The sequence below is a fragment of the Phocoena sinus genome, chromosome 6, assembly GCF_008692025.1.
Source record: "Phocoena sinus isolate mPhoSin1 chromosome 6, mPhoSin1.pri, whole genome shotgun sequence".
NCBI lineage: Eukaryota > Metazoa > Chordata > Mammalia > Artiodactyla > Phocoenidae > Phocoena > Phocoena sinus.
In genome coordinates, this window is record NC_045768.1 from 1,471,621 (window position 1) to 1,488,761 (window position 17,141).

The following is a 17,141-nucleotide window of genomic DNA, read 5'->3' on the forward strand; positions in this document are numbered from 1 at the left end:
TTCTTTTGAAGTGGGAACTAGCTCTGCAAGGGATGCGGTGTCGGGCGGGAGTGTCAGACGAAGCCTCCTCTCCCTTCTCGGGTGTGTGGACAGGACGTCTGAAATCCCAGAATTTCTTGTATTGAACCAGAGGCTTTTTGGAAGATGGCCCAAGGGTCAGGTGGAAGGTGAAAGATGAGAAATCGATGATAAATGATAGATGGTCTTCTTGGAGCCGAGCTAGACTGAGTGGGCTCAGGACAGCACCCTTCCTCCCACGAGAAGGGAGACGGGATGGTGACTGCGATGGGTGTAAATCCTACTCACAAGGCACCAGAGAGGCCCCCCCCCCCCAGGTGAGGGAGCTGCCGGACCTCGGCTTTCCCTGGGCACCACTCTCCTGGGCCGCCCCACTCCCGCCAGGCCTGAATGCCCGGCATCGCAGTCGGCCACCAGGTTTGCCTCATGCCCACGGCTTTGCCCCAACACCTGTTTGCTGCGTCCGGTTCTGAACTGTTCAGTTATTTTATTTATTTATTTATTTTTGGTTGCATTGTGTCTTCGTTGCTGCGCGTGGGCTTTCTCTGGTTGTGGCGAGCGGGGGCTACTCTTGTTGTGGAGCACGGCCTCTAGGCTCACGGGCTTCGGTAGTTGTGGCTCGAGGACTCCGGAGCGCAGGCTCAGTAGTTGTGGCGCACGGGCTCAGTTGCTCCGTGGCACGTGGGATCTTCCCGGACCAGGGCTCGAACCCGTGTCCCCTGCACTGGCAACCGCTGCGCCACCAGGGGAGCCCCTGTGAACTACTTCGATCTCTTCTCCCGCCTCCCCCACCTTGTTTCGGTCGCGTGTGACTTCAGGGGCGTTCTCTTGCCTGCAGTTTCTGTGAATTCACCTTCCCAGACGGTCTGTGCCCCCGTCCGGAAAGGGCACAGGCAGCCGCTGGCACTGAGGGACCGGCGGGCACCCTGCCCCCCCAGCCCGGTCTGTGTGGTGCCGGTGTAGGCTTACCATCGGGTAACCCCCGTCACCCAGGGTCTTGGCGCTCACGGCTCTTGGGTCCTTCTGTCTGAGTAGTTTATGTTGGGGGCGCCCCAGCTGCCCTTCCTCCCCGCTGCCCTGGGGGAGTGGAAGGGGGCTGTGGCCTGAGACCCGGGGGCATTGCGTGTTGGGGAGGTCGGGCGTGCAGAAAGTGCCTCCCGCCTAAAGCAGCCGTTGAACGGGGCAGCACCTGGAGCTAGAGCCTCAGTCGGAGCCTGTCTGGAGGCCGATGGGGCTGGAGAGCCCTCGGCCTGGACGCTGCCTTCCAGGAGGCCGGGAGCAGGAAAGAGCAGGAACGGCAGGATGGAGCACCCGCTTGGGGCGAATCCCCAGCCCTCGGGCCGGCCTGGAGCTCAGGGCGCAGCCAGCTGCCGCTGCCGCCCAGGCCTGGCGGCGGAGGGGATGGGGACGCGGCGGGGCGGGCCGAGGGACCGGGGACCTGGGAAGGGGGGCGGCGGGCGGGGGCGGGGAAGGGGGGCGGCCGCGCGCCTCCTTCAGCACCGCGGACAGCGCCCGGCCCAGAGGCTCCTGCGTCTGGCCGCTCTGCGCGCACAGGGACGCGGGGAGGGCCAAACCCTCCCGGCGGGGGCGGAGGTCGCAGAGGAGGAGGAAGGAGCGCTGCCCGCACCACTTGGGCCCGGCCTGGCCCCTCGGCCGCGATGCTGCTGGAAACGGATCTCGAGGGCGACCGAGATCGGCCCGGGGCCCCCGCAGCCGCCGCTCTCTGCACCTTCAGCGGGACTAGGGGTAAGAGCCCCGCCTGCCCGCAGCCTCCAACCTGGGCAGGAAGACCCGGAGGGGAAAAACAGCAGGGTCGGCAGAGGCAAACAGAGGGACAGCAGGAAGGAACGGGTGCAGCACACCAAGGGCAGGGAGGGAAAAGAGTCTGGGGAGACCTCTGGCAGGACATCAGACAGGAACTGGGGTGAGGGGACGGGAGGCTGGCAGAGCCCTGAGTGGGCAGAGGGCCTGGAGCTCCCTGCGATGGTTCGGGAAGCCTGGACCTGCGCTCTAGTGTCCGTGGCTTTTTGCGGAGAGCCCCAAGAACAGAAGGGACCTCATAGGCATTTCTAGTGGGGAGGGGATGGGCAGAGAAAGGGCCGCCGAGTAAATCCAGAGACCCCACGCGTCTCAGCTCCCACACACAGCCCAGCCCGGGCCTCGCCAGCCGGCCCAACTGCGCGGCACCGAGACCCCTAGGTCGGCCCACTGCCTAAACTGCCCTCCCCAAGGGCCATTCGATCGCAAGGAGGTCGGGAAATAATGGAGGCATTGTTGGCCAGCCGGCCAGATGCCGAGCGCATGGGCCCGCCCACCCCTTCCCCAGTCGGACCACACATGGCTCCTCTCAGGCAGGCCTCTGCAGCAGCTGACACTCAACGGCCGACACCCCAGCGCACCCAGCACCCGCTCAGCTCCCCAGATTGCACGCTCCTTCTCTGTCCCGGGGAGCAAATGTAGCACGGAGTGAAGGGGCAGGCGCTGGCGGCATGGGGCTTTGCTCAAACGGAGACATGGGGTCTGCTCAGAGCTAAGAGGAGCTGTGCTTTTCCTGCCCAGGTCCTTCCAGGCCGGCCTCCAAATTAAAGTGTACAGACCGGGCCACTGGAGGCCAGGCGGAGGCAGGGTGAGATGGGGCATTACTGCGGGACTCCCAGGTGGAGCCTCTTGGAGGGTGGCGTCCACCTCTAGTCCCCCAGGGCTTCCTGGGGTCCCTGCCCTCGCCATGCCCTGCGCTGCCAGGGGCCCACCCTGCTGTGTGCTGACTGTGGGTGACTGCAGGGGGTGGCCTGGCCTGTGGCCAGGTGCTGGATGCCCTCTGGGGTAGGTGCGTCTCTACATGCAAGGATGGTGCGTTCCCGCAAGCTCACCTGTTTGGACTGGGGGCAGGGTGTGGGAAAATCGGGCACGGGGGCTTTCTCCTGTGCTAGCAGGCGTGCTGGCGGGTGGAGGGAAGTGAGAGTGGATCCCGGCTTTCCCAGCTCCATCCCTCCTGACCTGGAGTCTTGGCTCCATCCTGGAGTCTGAGCCGAGGACACTGGGTTTCCCTCCGGAGACTCACCCTGCTTCCCTGCGCCCACTGTGGGCTGCAGTTCCAAGGGTGGGGCCCAGAAGCTGCTCAGAGCGGGAAGGTTGGGTCCAGCTCCTGGTGGCTTCGCTGTGAGCCCTTGGACGCCACACTCACCCTCCCTGGGTGTTGGGTCGCGCTCATGCGACCAGACATTGTGACCAAGCCTCCCAGCTCGTACGTGGCCTCTCAAGTCCGAGCCTCAGCGGCGGTAGGACCCGGCTCCCTCCCTGACCCCCAGGCTACCCGCGGGCTTTCACGCCCGAGCCCCAGGCCTCAGCCCTGAGCCGGCGCCGGGGCAGGAAGCTGCCGGGCTCGGGCAGCTCCGGCCCGGCTCCTCCCCTGAGCGTCCCCACTCTCGGGCCGGGCACTCGGGGTGGCGTCTGGGCACAGCAGTTCTCCGCGCAAAGGCGCGCGGAGTCCGCGGACGCCACCGGCGAGTCTCGGCGACCCCGGCCCCGCCCCGCGCCGCGGCCCCGCCCCCCGCCGCTCCGCCTCCCCGCGGCCCGAGCCTCCGGGCCCCTGGGCGGCCCGCGGGCGCAGCGCCCAGCAGCGCCGGGAGTCGTTCAGACGCCGGCCCGGGGCCTTTGAGGCCGTGGTCTCGCCGGGCCCCTGGAAAGTTCAGGGCCGGAGAGCCGCGGCGCTGGGCGGCGGGAACCCATGGAGGCGCGCGGGGAGCTGGTCCCGGGCCGGGAGTCGGCGGGTGGCGACCTGCTGCTGGCGCTGCTGGCGCGGAGGGAAGACCTGCGCCGAGGTGGGTGCCCGGGCCGAGCGGCTGCACCCGGGAGGGCGGACCCCGTGGAGACCCAGAGGTCCTCGCTCCCTTCCCGGCCTGGCCACGGAGGCGGCGGGAGCCAGGGAACGCCGGCAGGAGTAGGTGCTAGGTCCCCAGCACAGCACGACCCTGCGTGCTGGGCATCCCAGCAGCGAGGCTGCCTCTGGGCCCCTGGAGCTGTGTTGTCGGGTGTTTGGTCGTGGCGCCCAGGCTGGGGAGGGAGGGGGGCCTCCGGGTCCCAGGACCGGTTCAGGAAATACTCGCCCTAATCGGGAGAGCGCACAGAGAACAAACGTGAGACCCAGTGACGACGGCGTAGGAGGATCTGCAGCAAGGCTGCCTGCACCCAGACCCTACACACTTTCCAGGGGAAGAGAGTCAAATGCAAGGGCCCGCGTGGAGCTGGACCCCGGCCGTAGGACACCCCTAGCTGGGGTCTAGGTGTCTGCACTCACACGCACCTGCTCTGTTGGCCCACTCGGGGCTGGTCCTCCTACAGGAAAGCCCCCAACTTCCCGGCGGCACCAGTCTCGCCCCCAGCGCCTTGGCTTCCTGTGAACTGGGATGGTTCTCCGCGGGCTTCCAAGCAAGCGGGACCCGCAGGATGGAGATGGAGGTGGCCCTGGAGGGGCGGGGAGCAGCAGGGATGGAGCAGGTGGGAAAGGGCTTGCATCTAGGCTGCGGGGTCTCATCCGCCTCCTACTTACTTATTTATTTTCCGAAGGTTCCTGGGAGGGGTGGCTACAGGGGCTGGGAGGAAGGGGCGGGAGGGCGGAGAGAGAGGAAGGGAGGGGTGCGAGCTCTGGGCGAAACGGCTCAGGCAGGAGAGCCGGCGGGGATCGGCGGGCGGGCGCAAGGCTCTGCTGGGCCTCGCCAGCGCGGACGGTAGGAGACCCCGCCAAGTCCGGAGTCGCCATGCAACGTAAGGCCCGGGTCGCCAGGGCTTCGCGAGAGCGCGAGGGGCGCGGCGGGAGCGGCTTTTGCCCGACGCGGGCTCCGCGGGTAACACGGCCGGGGCGCTGTCCGGGCCGCGGTGCTGAATCCGCGCTGCGCGGGCCTGTCCAGCCACCAGCTCTGTGCCGGGTGTCCTGGCCGCCCTGCCACCGCCGCCCGGGGTTGGGGGGCCAGGGCAGGCGGCAGATCCCCGGGCTCCACACCCAGGGCTACGGTTTTGCCCGACGCGGGACCCCGTCCTTCGTGGTTTCCTGGGGCTGAGGGAGGTCCCTCTCCGGCCCTCTCGCCGCTGCCAGGCCAGCCTGGGGCCGGAGGAGTCCGCCGTCAGTGAGGTGAGCGTGGTGCGGTGGTGCTATATTTCTGTATGTTCCAGTTCCTGCTCGTGGCTCTCTTCCCTGCGGAGACCTTTTCTAAAGTAACAGGGAGTCCTCACCTCACAAGCACCCTGCAAAGCCCCTCACGGACCTGTGGCTCCCTGCGTTTCCCCAGCCTGGTTCCCCCGGAGGCCTGCAGGCCCAGGGGAGCAGAAGCCAAGTGTCTCTGGGGGGAGGGCAAACTGCCTACTGTGAGCTCAGGCATCCACGTCTGAGCATGAGGACAGAGGGTCCATGTGCCCAGTCCACTCACAAGTACCCTCACGGCCGCCCAGAGACAGGGAGGGCAGCAGCGTTTACTCTGGTGGCCTGCAGACAGGGCCACGGGGCCGGGCAGCCACACCTGCAAGGAGCCCCTAGCCGCCATGATGCTTAATTGTGCAAGTAATGAGGGCAACTGGGTGGCGGATGCCCCACGACCCACACGTGCCTGGCCTCCAGTGATGGTAAGGACCAGTTTTCCAGCCCAGCCTCTAAGAGAGCCCCTGGGGCAGGGGTTTCATTTGAGCTCAACGTGTGTCCTTCATGAACTGGAAACGTTTTGCAGTTGAAGGTATCTGGCCTAATGGGATGGCCTGGGCACCTTCCTGCTCATGGGCGTGTTTCTAAACCTAGTTTCAGTTGTCGTGAATTTCAACCGTGTGCCGGGCTGTGGACTTCAGAGTCATGCACTCCCTGAACTTGGGGAGCTAGGCAGCCGCTCACGCTGGCCGGGGAAGAGGGTGTGCGGGGAAGGTGAGGCCTCTCCCTCTCTGTGTGGTGCCCATGACCACTGGTGGCTCCTCTGCCCGCAGAGATCCCACTGTGTGCTGGCTGCGACCAGCACATCCTGGACCGCTTCATCCTCAAGGCTCTGGACCGCCACTGGCACAGCAGGTGCCTTAAGTGCAGTGACTGCCACACGCCGCTGGCCGAGCGCTGCTTCAGCCGCGGAGAGAGCGTCTACTGCAAGGACGACTTCTTCAAGTGAGCCTGGCTGCCGCCTGGGAGGGAAGGGCTGGCTGCAGGCTGCCACCCTGAGGGACTCCCCGGGCCCCCGCAATAACCAAGTCTGGAGCCCCGAAAGCCCCCATCCCCAAACCCCTCCTTTTCCCCAGGCAGGGCACTCTGGGGCCTCTCCGATGGCAGCTGGGCTAGCACATTAGCAATTTCTTAAAGTAATTAATTTTGTGAATCATCGAAGCAGTCGTTAAGAAGGTAACCCCAAGTTTGTAGCGCTCTATTGGACTGACTCCCTCTTCATCTTGATCTTGTTTTTGTCCTTCATGCTGGGGATGGGGCGCCTACCGGGATTCACATTCCCCTTCCAGCACAGAGGACCGCCGTGCTCCCCGGGGCCCCTTCTCGGTAGTCTGTGCGGCTCTGCTGGAGCTGCCGGGCAGGCGACCGGGGGCAGGGCCCGGGGGGAGCCTCCCTCCGGAAAGCGCCCTGCGCGGAGGCGCCGCGTTAGCTGCTCTCCTACCCGCCCGCCGCGCTGAGCCGCGCCCTGTGCGTCCCGCAGGCGCTTCGGGACCAAGTGCGCCGCGTGCCAGCTGGGCATCCCGCCCACGCAGGTGGTGCGCCGCGCCCAGGACTTCGTGTACCACCTGCACTGCTTCGCCTGTGTCGTGTGCAAGCGGCAGCTGGCCACGGGAGACGAGTTCTACCTCATGGAGGACAGCCGGCTCGTGTGCAAGGCAGACTACGAGACCGCCAAGCAGCGAGGTCAGTGGGAGGGGGCGATGGTCCCCGGGATTGGCCCGGGCAGGCCCACCCTCCGCTTTCCTCGCCTGCAGAATGGGGCTAAGGCCAGGCCGGATCGGGCGCGGAGGGATCCTTCCCCTCCAGGGTCCTTTGCGAAGCGCTCACCACGGGGCGAGAAGTTAAGCGCCTTCCCACCCCCAGGCCCCGGAGCTAGAGTTGGCGGGAACAAGTATCAGACCCGCTCCGGGGAAGCCGGGGTCTGGGGTCTTAGTGGCCGCCGCCCTTGGGAGCGCAGGGCTGTTGGTCTGAATTATGTGGATTAACTTTCCGCGTCTGAATTATCTTCCTAAATCCCTGACCGTGAAGATCCGGCCCTACCCGCACCCTTGGAACAAAGAGGAACCCGAGGGGTGGGGGTGGGGGCCACTTGTCAGCGAGGGGCCGAGGCTGGAGGCGCCTGCGCCCCGATCCAGGGTCGCGGGGTCCCTAGAGAAGGCCGCCGCAGGGCCGCCCCTCGCAGGGCCCGGACGCCCCCCGCCGCGTTTGCGCCATCGCTCCCCGGCGCCCGCGTCCCGCGAAAGCCGCTGGCCTCCGCGGCCGAGACGGGCTGTCGCGGCGGCGGCGGCGGCGGCCTCAGTGGCCCCGACGTCCGCGCGCCCGGAGGGGGGTGGGACCGCTGGGCAGCAGTAGGAGCAGGCCCAGGCTCAGGCTCACGGCTCCCCGCGGTGCAGAGGCCGAGGCCACGGCCAAACGGCCGCGCACGACCATCACGGCCAAGCAGCTGGAGACGCTGAAGAGCGCCTACAACACCTCGCCGAAGCCCGCGCGCCATGTGCGCGAGCAGCTCTCCTCTGAGACCGGCCTGGACATGCGCGTCGTGCAGGTCAGCGCCCAGCGCCCCCCGCCCGCCCTGCGAGCCGCTGGCCGACAAGGGCCGCCCCGGGTCCCGGGGCGCCGGCCACTCACCCGCCCCCGCCCCCAGGTGTGGTTCCAGAACCGCCGGGCCAAGGAAAAGAGGCTCAAGAAGGACGCGGGCAGGCAGCGCTGGGGCCAGTATTTCCGTAACATGAAGCGCGCCCGCGGCGGCTCGAAGTCGGACAAGGACAGCGTCCAGGAAGAGGGGCAGGACAGCGACGCCGAGGTCTCCTTCACCGGTATGGCGGGCGCGGGCGGCCACCTCACCCGCGGCGCCCAGAGCGGCAGCCCCGAATGGGGAAGAGCGTTGGGTTGATTGACCGTAGGGAGCCTGGAAATTTGAACGTCCTGGGTCCTGGCCTCTTTAGCGTCACCTATAAAGCACTCGTTTATAGACCCTGGTCCCCATCCCCAAGCCCTGTGATTTGGCCACTGAGGACCACTGCTGTTCCTCTGGAGGGGGACAGAACCCCTGTGACCCGAGGGCCTGTCCCCCTGCAGGCTTTGTCCTGGTGGGAGGGTGTGGACGGTGTCTTTGCCCCCCGGCACTTGCAATGATTTTTAGGAAGGTGGCAGTGCAATTTGGGGGTGATGAAAAGTCCGAGCTGCTTGGAGCTGGGGGAGGGTCCTCTCCGGAACCCGATTATCTCCTCCCAAAGCAGGAAGACACCCCCCCCCCCCTTAATGTCCATCCTCAGAGAGTTTGTGCAAGAGACGCTTTGGCAGCATTTGTGACCTTAAGCTGCTCACCTAGCCTCTCTGGGACTTAACTTGTCTGCATAATTGGGCAACCCTGGGATCGTACTGGAGCCCCGGGCGCTGACTGGACTATTCCTGGCCCTGATCCCACCAGGGGAGCCCACCATTCCTTAGGCATCAGGTGGGATTGAGCTGAACAGGCTCAGGGGTGGAAGGGGTGAGAGACTTGGGCTGAGCTGTCGTGTGACGTGGCGCAGGTCACCCCTGCAGGGGGCACTGAGCGGGGCCAGAGGTGGCGGACGGTGGGCACCGAGCAGTGCCCTCTGCTTCCGCCGCAGATGAGCCAGCCATGGTCGAAATGGGCCCTGCCAACGGCCTCTACGGCAGCCTGGGAGAGCCTGCCCCAGCCTTGGGCCGGCCCTCGGGGGCCCCAGGCAGCTTCCCGCTGGAGCACGGAGGCCTGGCCGGCCCGGAGCAGTACCGAGAGCTGCGCCCCGGCAGCCCCTACGGCGTCCCCCCATCCCCTGCTGCCCTGCAGAGCCTCCCTGGCCCCCAGACCCTCCTTTCCAGCTTGGTGTACCCGGATGCCGGCTTGGGGCTCCTGCCCTCGGGAGCCCCAGGTGGGCCCCCACCCATGAGGGTGCTGGCAGGGAACGGACCCAGCTCTGACCTCTCCACGGGGAGCAGCGGGGGCTACCCTGACTTCCCTGCCAGCCCCGCCTCCTGGCTGGACGAGGTGGACCACGCTCAGTTCTGACTGAGACCCTCGGCTCCACCGAGCACCGGACACGAGGGGTCTGGGCAGCAGCACGGCCCCTGGCTGGGGGTGGTCTGGAGCTGAGCTCTCCTGTCCCCAAAGCCCTGGACCCCTGCAGGACGCAGTGCCACCGGCGGGGGACAGGATGAGGACTTAGGGAGGGCTCGTTTCTGCGGAGTGCCCCCCCCCCCGCAGCCCCCTCCCCTAGGCAGAGGGACTCTCCAGGCTCCTGTCTGAGAAGCTCCTCCTGGGACAGGGGGCCAGCCCACCTGGTGGCCACTCAGCAAGCCTTGTTTTGTAAGCAGATCTCTCCCTTTATCGACCAATTAACCGAGTGCTTGCTGCAGTTTCCAAACAGGAAGTGTCACACACACACACACCCAAGGCCAGGCCTTCACTCTGCTCTGGGGCCTCTGCCCTGACCAGCACAGCCCTCAGGCCGGAAGATGCTTTAATTTCTAAAATTAAAAAGAAAAAACATACTAATTGTGCTTTCATTTCCCAGGCTCCGTATGTCTGAGTTCTGTAGCCCCCTGCCCCCCCCCCGCCACCTTTAGGTCAGAGATTGGCCTGTCTGGCCAGGCAGGAGGCCACGCCTGTGTCCTTCCTGGTCCCTCTGGGGGCCTCCCAGCCACCAACTCCTACCTTCCCCAGGAACCTCCTTACCCCTCTCCCCTGGGGCAACTGGCTCTAGATATTCCCGTACTTCTGGGCTCCACTACCCTGGGGTGGGGGGAGATGGACTCCTTAAGCCCCTAAGGAGCTCCCTACCAGTCACAGCCGCCCCCAGGCCCTCAGCGTCCAGGCTAAGCCCAGGCCCCCGATTTCCGTTGCCAAACAGCCCCCAGTTCCCCCTCTCCACGGGCTCCAACTGCCAGAGGATTGGACGCCCCGCTGGAGAAGGCTGGAGCAGGGGCTTCGCCGAGCCCGCGCTGCCCTCCTCGACAGATGCTTTGCTGCCGCCTGCCACGGACACAAAGGCTGGCTGGGTGTGAATCCAAGTTATTCCTCAAGCCTGCATCCCAAGCTACCTGTTGGTTTTGTGACCGTCCTGTCTTTTATTTATTCTCCGACCATCGGTTCCTTCCCAGACTTCAATGAATTTGTCAATAACAGTTGTTGGAAAGCCCGTGCCTTTCATGATGCCGGGGGGTGCAGGCGGAGGGGGTCATCGGGAGTGGGGGACTGCTCTTTGAAAGCTGGAAGCCCGGTTGGAGTAGTAGTTGGCTCCTTGCCAGGGATGGCACCTGGTGTGAACTGGGGCCCCTTTGTCCCTGGATCTCAGCCAGGCTTCTGAGCACTGGAAGGAGATGTGAGAGAACAGACGGCCCAGCCATGGGTGGAGGGGCTGGGCCTTCCCGCTCTCTCCCTGGGAGAGGCCGGTGCTGGGGTGGCCAGGTGACACAACCAAGCACAACTGCTCACAGCTGGGAGCTGGCTTCAGCAGGGGGAGGGGGACTGCTGGAGTCAACCAGTCAGGAGATTCAAGGAACGTGGTCACGGGGGGGTCTCTGCAACTTGGATTCCAGTCCCAGCCATCTGCTCACTTTCTGTGTGACCCTGGGCAAGCCCCCTCTGCACCCTGCTTTCCTCCTGTGGAGATAGTGGTGACCGCCCCCTCCAACGGGGGACATAAAAGGAGAGTTAGTGAATTTGGGGCCCCCCCAACCTTGCCCGAGGGCAGAGGCCTGGCTCTTGAGTCCTTCACTGGACAACAGGGCACTGAGTTGGGTGGGTGAACAGGCCCCCAGTGGGGGGGCGGGGGAGCTGGGCACCAGATCAGAGCAGAGGATGGGGGACAGGCTGAGGGTCCCCTGTGTGGGAAAGGAGGAGGGGGAGCTCCCCAGACGTCCCCTCGGCCAGGCAGCCCAAGGGGCTTTGGTCAAGTCACCCCCGGTCCCACTGGCCCTGGCAGGGACTGCTCCCTCACCAGCAGCTGCCACTGCCCAGCGCCCAGAACGTGTGGCCCCACCAGGAGGCACGTTGCTGGCAACTCCCAGGCACACCTGGGCCCTGGGTATCTAATGGGGCAGGGGCATGCCAGGGCCAAGAAATGGGGGAGGCCCTCGGGAGAAAATTCAGGGGTGGGAGCAGAGGCCCTGATCTCCCTTCAGTCGGGGGGAGTGCCCGGGGAAGAGCCGGCTGAGCAGAGGTGGGGGTGGGTGGCTGCATTAGCCACGGGGGGACCCATGATGAGCAGAGGTGTCCGTCGGGAAGTGCAAGGAGTCCCAGGCAAAGGTCTCGGACTCCCAGGGGCGTGGCCGAGCGGCAGGTGGGGCGGGCTCCTGGGGGGAACCACTTTGGACTCTTTCTGGCAACGGATACCCCGAGCGGAAAGCGGCTGAGCCCGGGTCGGATTCAGGATTTAGGGAGGGGGCCCTGGCGGCCGCGGGGCGGACGCTGCCTCCTCCAGCAGCCCCGAGGGGGGTATAAATCCTCAAATCGCGCCCCCCCTCCAGCCTGGAGACCTCCCCAGGCCGCCCGGGACCTTTCAGGCGCTGACAGGTTAATAAAGCGCCGGCTGTCTGCAGGTCCGGCCGCGCTCGCTCCAGCTGGCGGCGCGTCGGGGCGGCATCGGGGCCCCAGGCCCAGCCCCCACCCCCCACCCCCACCCCCCGGCGCGGGGAGGAGAGTGGATGCCGCAGGGGCCGCGTCCGCCGGAGGAGACGCGCTCGCCACGCGCCCCGGCCGGGACTGGGGGCTGGCGGGCGGGCAGCCGGGCGGGGGGCTCAGCTGGGTCAGACCCGCGGTCACCGCTACAGTGCCCGTTTGCACACCTCGCGGGTCTGTTTCCGCATCTGAGCTGAGCGCCAGCTCGCGTGTTCTCCCTTTCCGCTCGCCCCACCCGGGCAGACACTCGAGCTCCCACCTCCGGGCCCCGCTCGGCCAGCAGACGTGACCTCGGACTGGAGGCCCAAGCCCGGACTCGAGGCTTGGAACCCGCAGTGAGGAGGTGGGCGGGGCAGACCTCCGGTGGGGAGGACCTCGGGCTGCGGGCCTTCCGCAGGGGAAGGCGGACGCCCCATCTTTCGGGCCCCGTCTGCGGGGGTCACCTGGAAACCACAACTTATTTCCCACGATGGAGTCTGTTAACCAGGCGGGGCGTCTAGGCGTTTGTGGGTGTCACAGCTCAGGATGCGGGTTCCCGGCGCGCCCTCTCGCCGCAGAACCGGGCGTGGGGGACCCAGCTCCGAGTCCGAGGACCGGCCCTGGGGTCTCGGGGCCTCGGAGGGGACCCGCCCACGAGGGGTGCGCCGCACCGGGCCGGGCCACTGCCCCGCCCAACCGGCCCCGGGCGCCGCCCGCGAGGAACAGAGCAGGAAAGGGCGCTGCGAAGCCGGTGGGCGCCGGGCGGGGGCGGGGGCGGGGCGGGGCGGGGCGGCGCCGCGCCCTCCCGGGACCCCCACCGAATTGCGGCGAGCGGGAGGGGCGCCGCAGGCTCGGGGTGGGAGGCACCCTGGCGGGCACGCGGGACCCACTTGAGCTTTTTTCGTGGAGAGGGGGACGGGGGCTAGGGCTCGTCAACTTTTTCTTCAGCAGTAAGCTCTTTATCATAATAGTTAGAACATTAAATTTTAACATAGAATACTCATCTTGACATATACATTGTTGTTAATTTTTGAACCCGACGCTTGTATACATTATCACACGTAAATACCTGAATAATAAAAATAATAATTTCGACCAGTACATAAAAGGACTGCTTTCCTTTTAAATATAAAATTTGCACAGGGGATGAAGGACCATAGGGAATCAGAGGCACACCTCTCTCCCTGAGACCAGGGGACGCGCCGCTCCCCTTCCTGCGTTAACTCCCTCCTCCCCACCTGCTGGCAGGAGGGGGCGGACGTATCTTGGGGACTGGTCCCCCGACTGGGGCAGGAGCGGACTGGGGGCCCCAACCCCGGGGGCTCGCCTGGTTGAGTAGCAAAACGATAAATCAGTGGGTTTTCAAAGGAATCAGTCTGGAGCGCTAAATCCCAGGGGCTGTAATGATCAATTCTTTAAGCCCATAATTGTTCAAATTACTCTGAGCAACATAAAACATTAATTTTAAGAAATTTAATAGAAAAAAGCTCTTTAAATCCGCAACGAGATAAATGACACCCAGCATGACGACCTTTTTCCATACCTTGGTGACATTGAATAATCTGAAAGTTATTTACATTTTCATTCTTCGTGGAAAGTGTTGACAAGCTTTTGGCCGTGGGCGAGGTGCACAGTGGCACGGAGGGGCCCCCTCCCCCCTAATTAATGGGGGAGCAGCGACTTCATAAGCAGAATTTTCATCAGTCTGCCTGGGTGACCTGCGGTGACGGCTTCCCCCGCTACCCCCCGGAGCTGATGCAACTTGGCTCATTTTTTACCATAAAAATATTCCCTCCTGACCAGCGGAGCCCCCTCAGCATTCAAAAATAGATACGAGCCTAAGAAGCAAGCCGTCACGGGGCCATCACAGGGATGGAGTCCAAGGCCAAACCTGGGAGAAAAGTACAGATTCTGCAGACCCCAGAGTCAGCGAAGCGTGTGTGTGGGGGGGTAGTGCGTATGAGTGTCACAGCGGGTGTGGAGGCCGTCCCTGGAGAAGTGGTCACAAGCCCCCAGACACTCACACAGCCCTCAGACCCTCAGTTCCATGTGTTCCCAAGAGCCCGTCCAGGTTGTGGAATGTGACCTGTCAGGGGTCCACCCGGCTGACATCTGCAGAGCTGGGGTGAGGCTAGGTCCGGGGAGCCTGAGAGACACAGGGTAGGGACGACCCGGGCTCCCCACTGAGTCCCACGTCTGTTGTTATGGACCTGGTAGAGCCCAGACTCGGGTCAATGGACTCAGGGACCCTCCCATCCGTGCTACTTACTCACTGCAGCTGTGTGACCATGGGTGAGCCGCTCAACCTCTCTGAGCCTGCAAAGGGCAGCACGTGCAACCTCCTTTCCAGGCTTACTGGGAGACTTACCAAGGCAAAGCCGGAAACAAGCGTGAGTGAAACGCTCAGCAAACCTTGGGGCAGCACCTAAGCCACCTTCCTCAGGTTCTGAGGGCAAATCCCATTGACCTGGAGGAGGCGGAACCCACCAGACCCGCCGGACCCGCACATACTCACGACTCAGAACACAGAGCTCCGTGCAGAACAGACGCACACACCGGCGACTCTCACACGCAGGCACGCTCACCCGTGAGCACATTCACCCACTCTCTACACAGCTCACACTCACAACCCCCCAGCCACGCTCTTTGAGGGCAGTGACACGTGAACCACGGGAGCGGCCTCTAGCCTGTTGTCACAGAGGTCAAATACCCACTCGGCCAGGTTGGATCAGACCTGCCCTGAGGCAGGGGCATGGTCAGAGTTGCCCCAGGACTTTCTCCCTAATTTGTAGGTCTGGTGGCTGTGAGGGAAACACGGCTTCCTTCCGTGCTGAGGTTCTGGGGCCCTTGTGTGCCCTGTGCTTCTGAATGGAGCATTTCCAAATCTAGGGGTGGGGAACACAGACAGGGTCAGAGGTGGCTTACATCCATCTGCCCTGCTCCGGCCAGAGTCTGCCCCACTGGTGGGCAGGAAGGGGGAGGGTGGGGAATGGCCGGAGGATGTCCTCGTCCACGTGGACCGCATCCCGGAACATGAGGCCCGGGAGGGAAGCCCACGTCCATCCCCGCACGCTTGCGGTCCACACTCAGCACCTCTGCAAGCCCTGTTTCCTCAACCATCAAAGGGGATGATCCTGGTCATTGAGCATGGGAGGAGCCGATCACGGCCCCAGGGAAACAGGAATCAGAGCCCCGGCGGCACCGCTGCAGGGAATGTTCACAGTGCAGCCACTGAGAACAGTCTGTTGGTTCCAAAGCCGTAAACACAGAATCACCAAGTGATCTGGCCATTCCACTCCTAGATCAAACCCAAAGGAACCGAAAACAGGGACTCAGACAAACACCTGTACAAGTACGTTCACAGCAGCCGAAAGGTGGAAATGGCCCAAATGTCCATCAATACATAAATTAATTTTTTTTTTTTTTTTTTTTTTTGCGGTACGCGGGCCTCTCACTGTTGTGGCCCCTCCCGTTGCGGAGCACAGGCTCCGGACGCACAGGCACAGCGGCCATGGCTCACGGGCCCGGCCGCTCCGCGGCATGTGGGATCCTCCCGGACCGGGGCACGAACCCGCGTCCCCTGCATCGGCAGGCGGACTCTCAACCACCGCGCCACCAGGGAAGCCCCATAAATTAATTTTAAAATGTGGTCCATCCATAGCACAGAGTGGGGCATGGACATGATACAACACGGGGGACACTTGGAAATGTCGTGCTGGGTGAAGGAAACCAGACACAAAAGGCCACACGTTGTATGTAATTCAGTTTCTATTAAATGTCCGGAACAGGTGGATCCACAGCAGCAGAAAGTAGATTCGTGGCTGTGGGGTGGGCGGGGATAGGGAGTGGCTTCTAATGGGTCCGGGGTTTCTGTTTGGGGTGATGGCTGCACCTCGCAGGCTCTAGAATGGTTAATTTTATGTTATGTGAATATCACCTCAATTTCTTTTAAAGTCTTTATTGAATTTGTTACAATACTGCTTCTGATTTATGTTTTGGGTTCCCCCCCCCCCCCCGGGGTGGCACGTGGGATCTTAGCTCCCAGACCAGGGATCGAACCGCACCCCCTGCATTGGAAGGCGAAGTCTTATCCACTGGACGGCCAGGGAAGTCCCTCACCTCAATTTTATAAAGGGGGCACCACTCACCCCTCCCAGACAGGCCCGGCTCACAGCCTGTCGGCAGACAGGAAATCATGTGATTAAGGAGAGCAAGCAGGACCAGCAAGGGCCCTCCCTCCTCGCCCCCCCCCCCCCCCCCCCCCCCGCCGCCCTGCTGGGTCATGGAGTCAGCATCAGCGTCCCACCCCTCCAAATGCTTCCCCTCCCCAGAGTGGTCCCTGGAAGCCCCCCTCCCGGGAGACCCTCCCCTCCACTCACCTCCCCCTCCAGGGTGGAGCGCACAGAGGGCCCTCAGCGCTGCTGCCCCGGGATGGGGGCTGGTGCATCTGTGGTGGGGTCCATGGGCCCCACCTGCAAGGCAGGAGTCCGGCCACAGAGGGACCCTCCCCAGCTGAGTTCATCGGCCCAGTGTCACCAGCTTCCAGCAAGTGGCAGGAATGGATGTTAAGGACCCTCTCCCCTTCCTGGAAAGGGCTTGTCTGGAGAGGAGGGGGGCTTGGGAGACCCCACTGGTTGGGGGAGGCCCTTGGCACGGGCGGAAAGTGCATTTCCAGCCCCCAGCCCCTAGGGCCTGGTGGTCATTTGGGGAGTGGCCGTGTCCTGGCCCCCTGGCCATTGTACCCAAGCTAGCCTGCCCTGACCACCAGCCTTGTTTGACTTCCAGAAAGGTCAGAAGTCGAGACCTGTGAAGTTCCACTCTCTTCACATGCTGCCCCCGCCCCCGCCCCCGCCCCGTTTTCTTTCTTTGCTGTGGGAACAATGCTGGCTGCCGGCAGGGCAGGTGGCCCAGCGCTGGGGGCGGCCCCTGCAGCCTCTGCACTGGAGGGACTCGCCCTGGCCTCTCTGGGGGGCAGGGGAGGCCAGCCAGACAGCCAGCCACCACCAGCTCTGAGCTGTGGGGACCAGTCCCCAGGTGATGGCAGGTGGGTGAAGAGAGAGATGGGTGCTCGGCCCTCGGAAGGGGGCAGCCACCAGCCTGCGTCGGGTGCCTGGCATCCCAGGTGGGGTGTGGGGGGAGCATTCCTCACCATCTCCTCCAGCGATGGCCTCAGGAGCCCGGGTCATCCTGGGGCCACGAGGCTCTTACACCTTCCAGACGATTCCTTTTTGGCTGGTCAGGCAGAAGCCTCTCAGTAGTTTGCACTCAAGACCTTAAACTGGACTTTCCTTGGGTGGGGGGGCGGCTCCC

At 64.2% G+C, this 17,141-nt stretch overlaps 1 protein-coding gene across 1 annotated transcript; it reads left to right on the forward strand.

The window, feature by feature from the left end:
• Positions 1-3,593: 3,593 nt before the first annotated feature.
• Positions 3,594-9,768, forward strand: LHX3 (LIM homeobox 3). Its single transcript, XM_032634024.1, has 6 exons — positions 3,594-3,839; positions 5,983-6,154; positions 6,690-6,892; positions 7,603-7,754; positions 7,854-8,025; positions 8,824-9,768. Exons 1-6 carry the CDS (start codon positions 3,746-3,748, stop codon positions 9,240-9,242), a joined length of 1,212 nt encoding a protein of 403 aa, XP_032489915.1. The 5' UTR covers positions 3,594-3,745; the 3' UTR covers positions 9,243-9,768.
• Positions 9,769-17,141: the final 7,373 nt, after the last annotated feature.

What these genes read in the sequence shown, in the direction of transcription:
- LHX3 (XM_032634024.1), top strand. Translation starts at nt 3,746, where the DNA reads ATGGAGGCGCGCGGGGAGCTGGTCCCGGGCCGGGAGTCGGCGGGTGGC. An exon ending in TGCAAGGACGACTTCTTCAA is followed by an intron (nt 6,155 to 6,689) that starts GTGAGCCTGGCT and finishes TGCGTCCCGCAG; the next exon opens with GCGCTTCGGGACCAAGTGCG. An exon ending in TGGACATGCGCGTCGTGCAG is followed by an intron (nt 7,755 to 7,853) that starts GTCAGCGCCCAG and finishes CCCCGCCCCCAG; the next exon opens with GTGTGGTTCCAGAACCGCCG.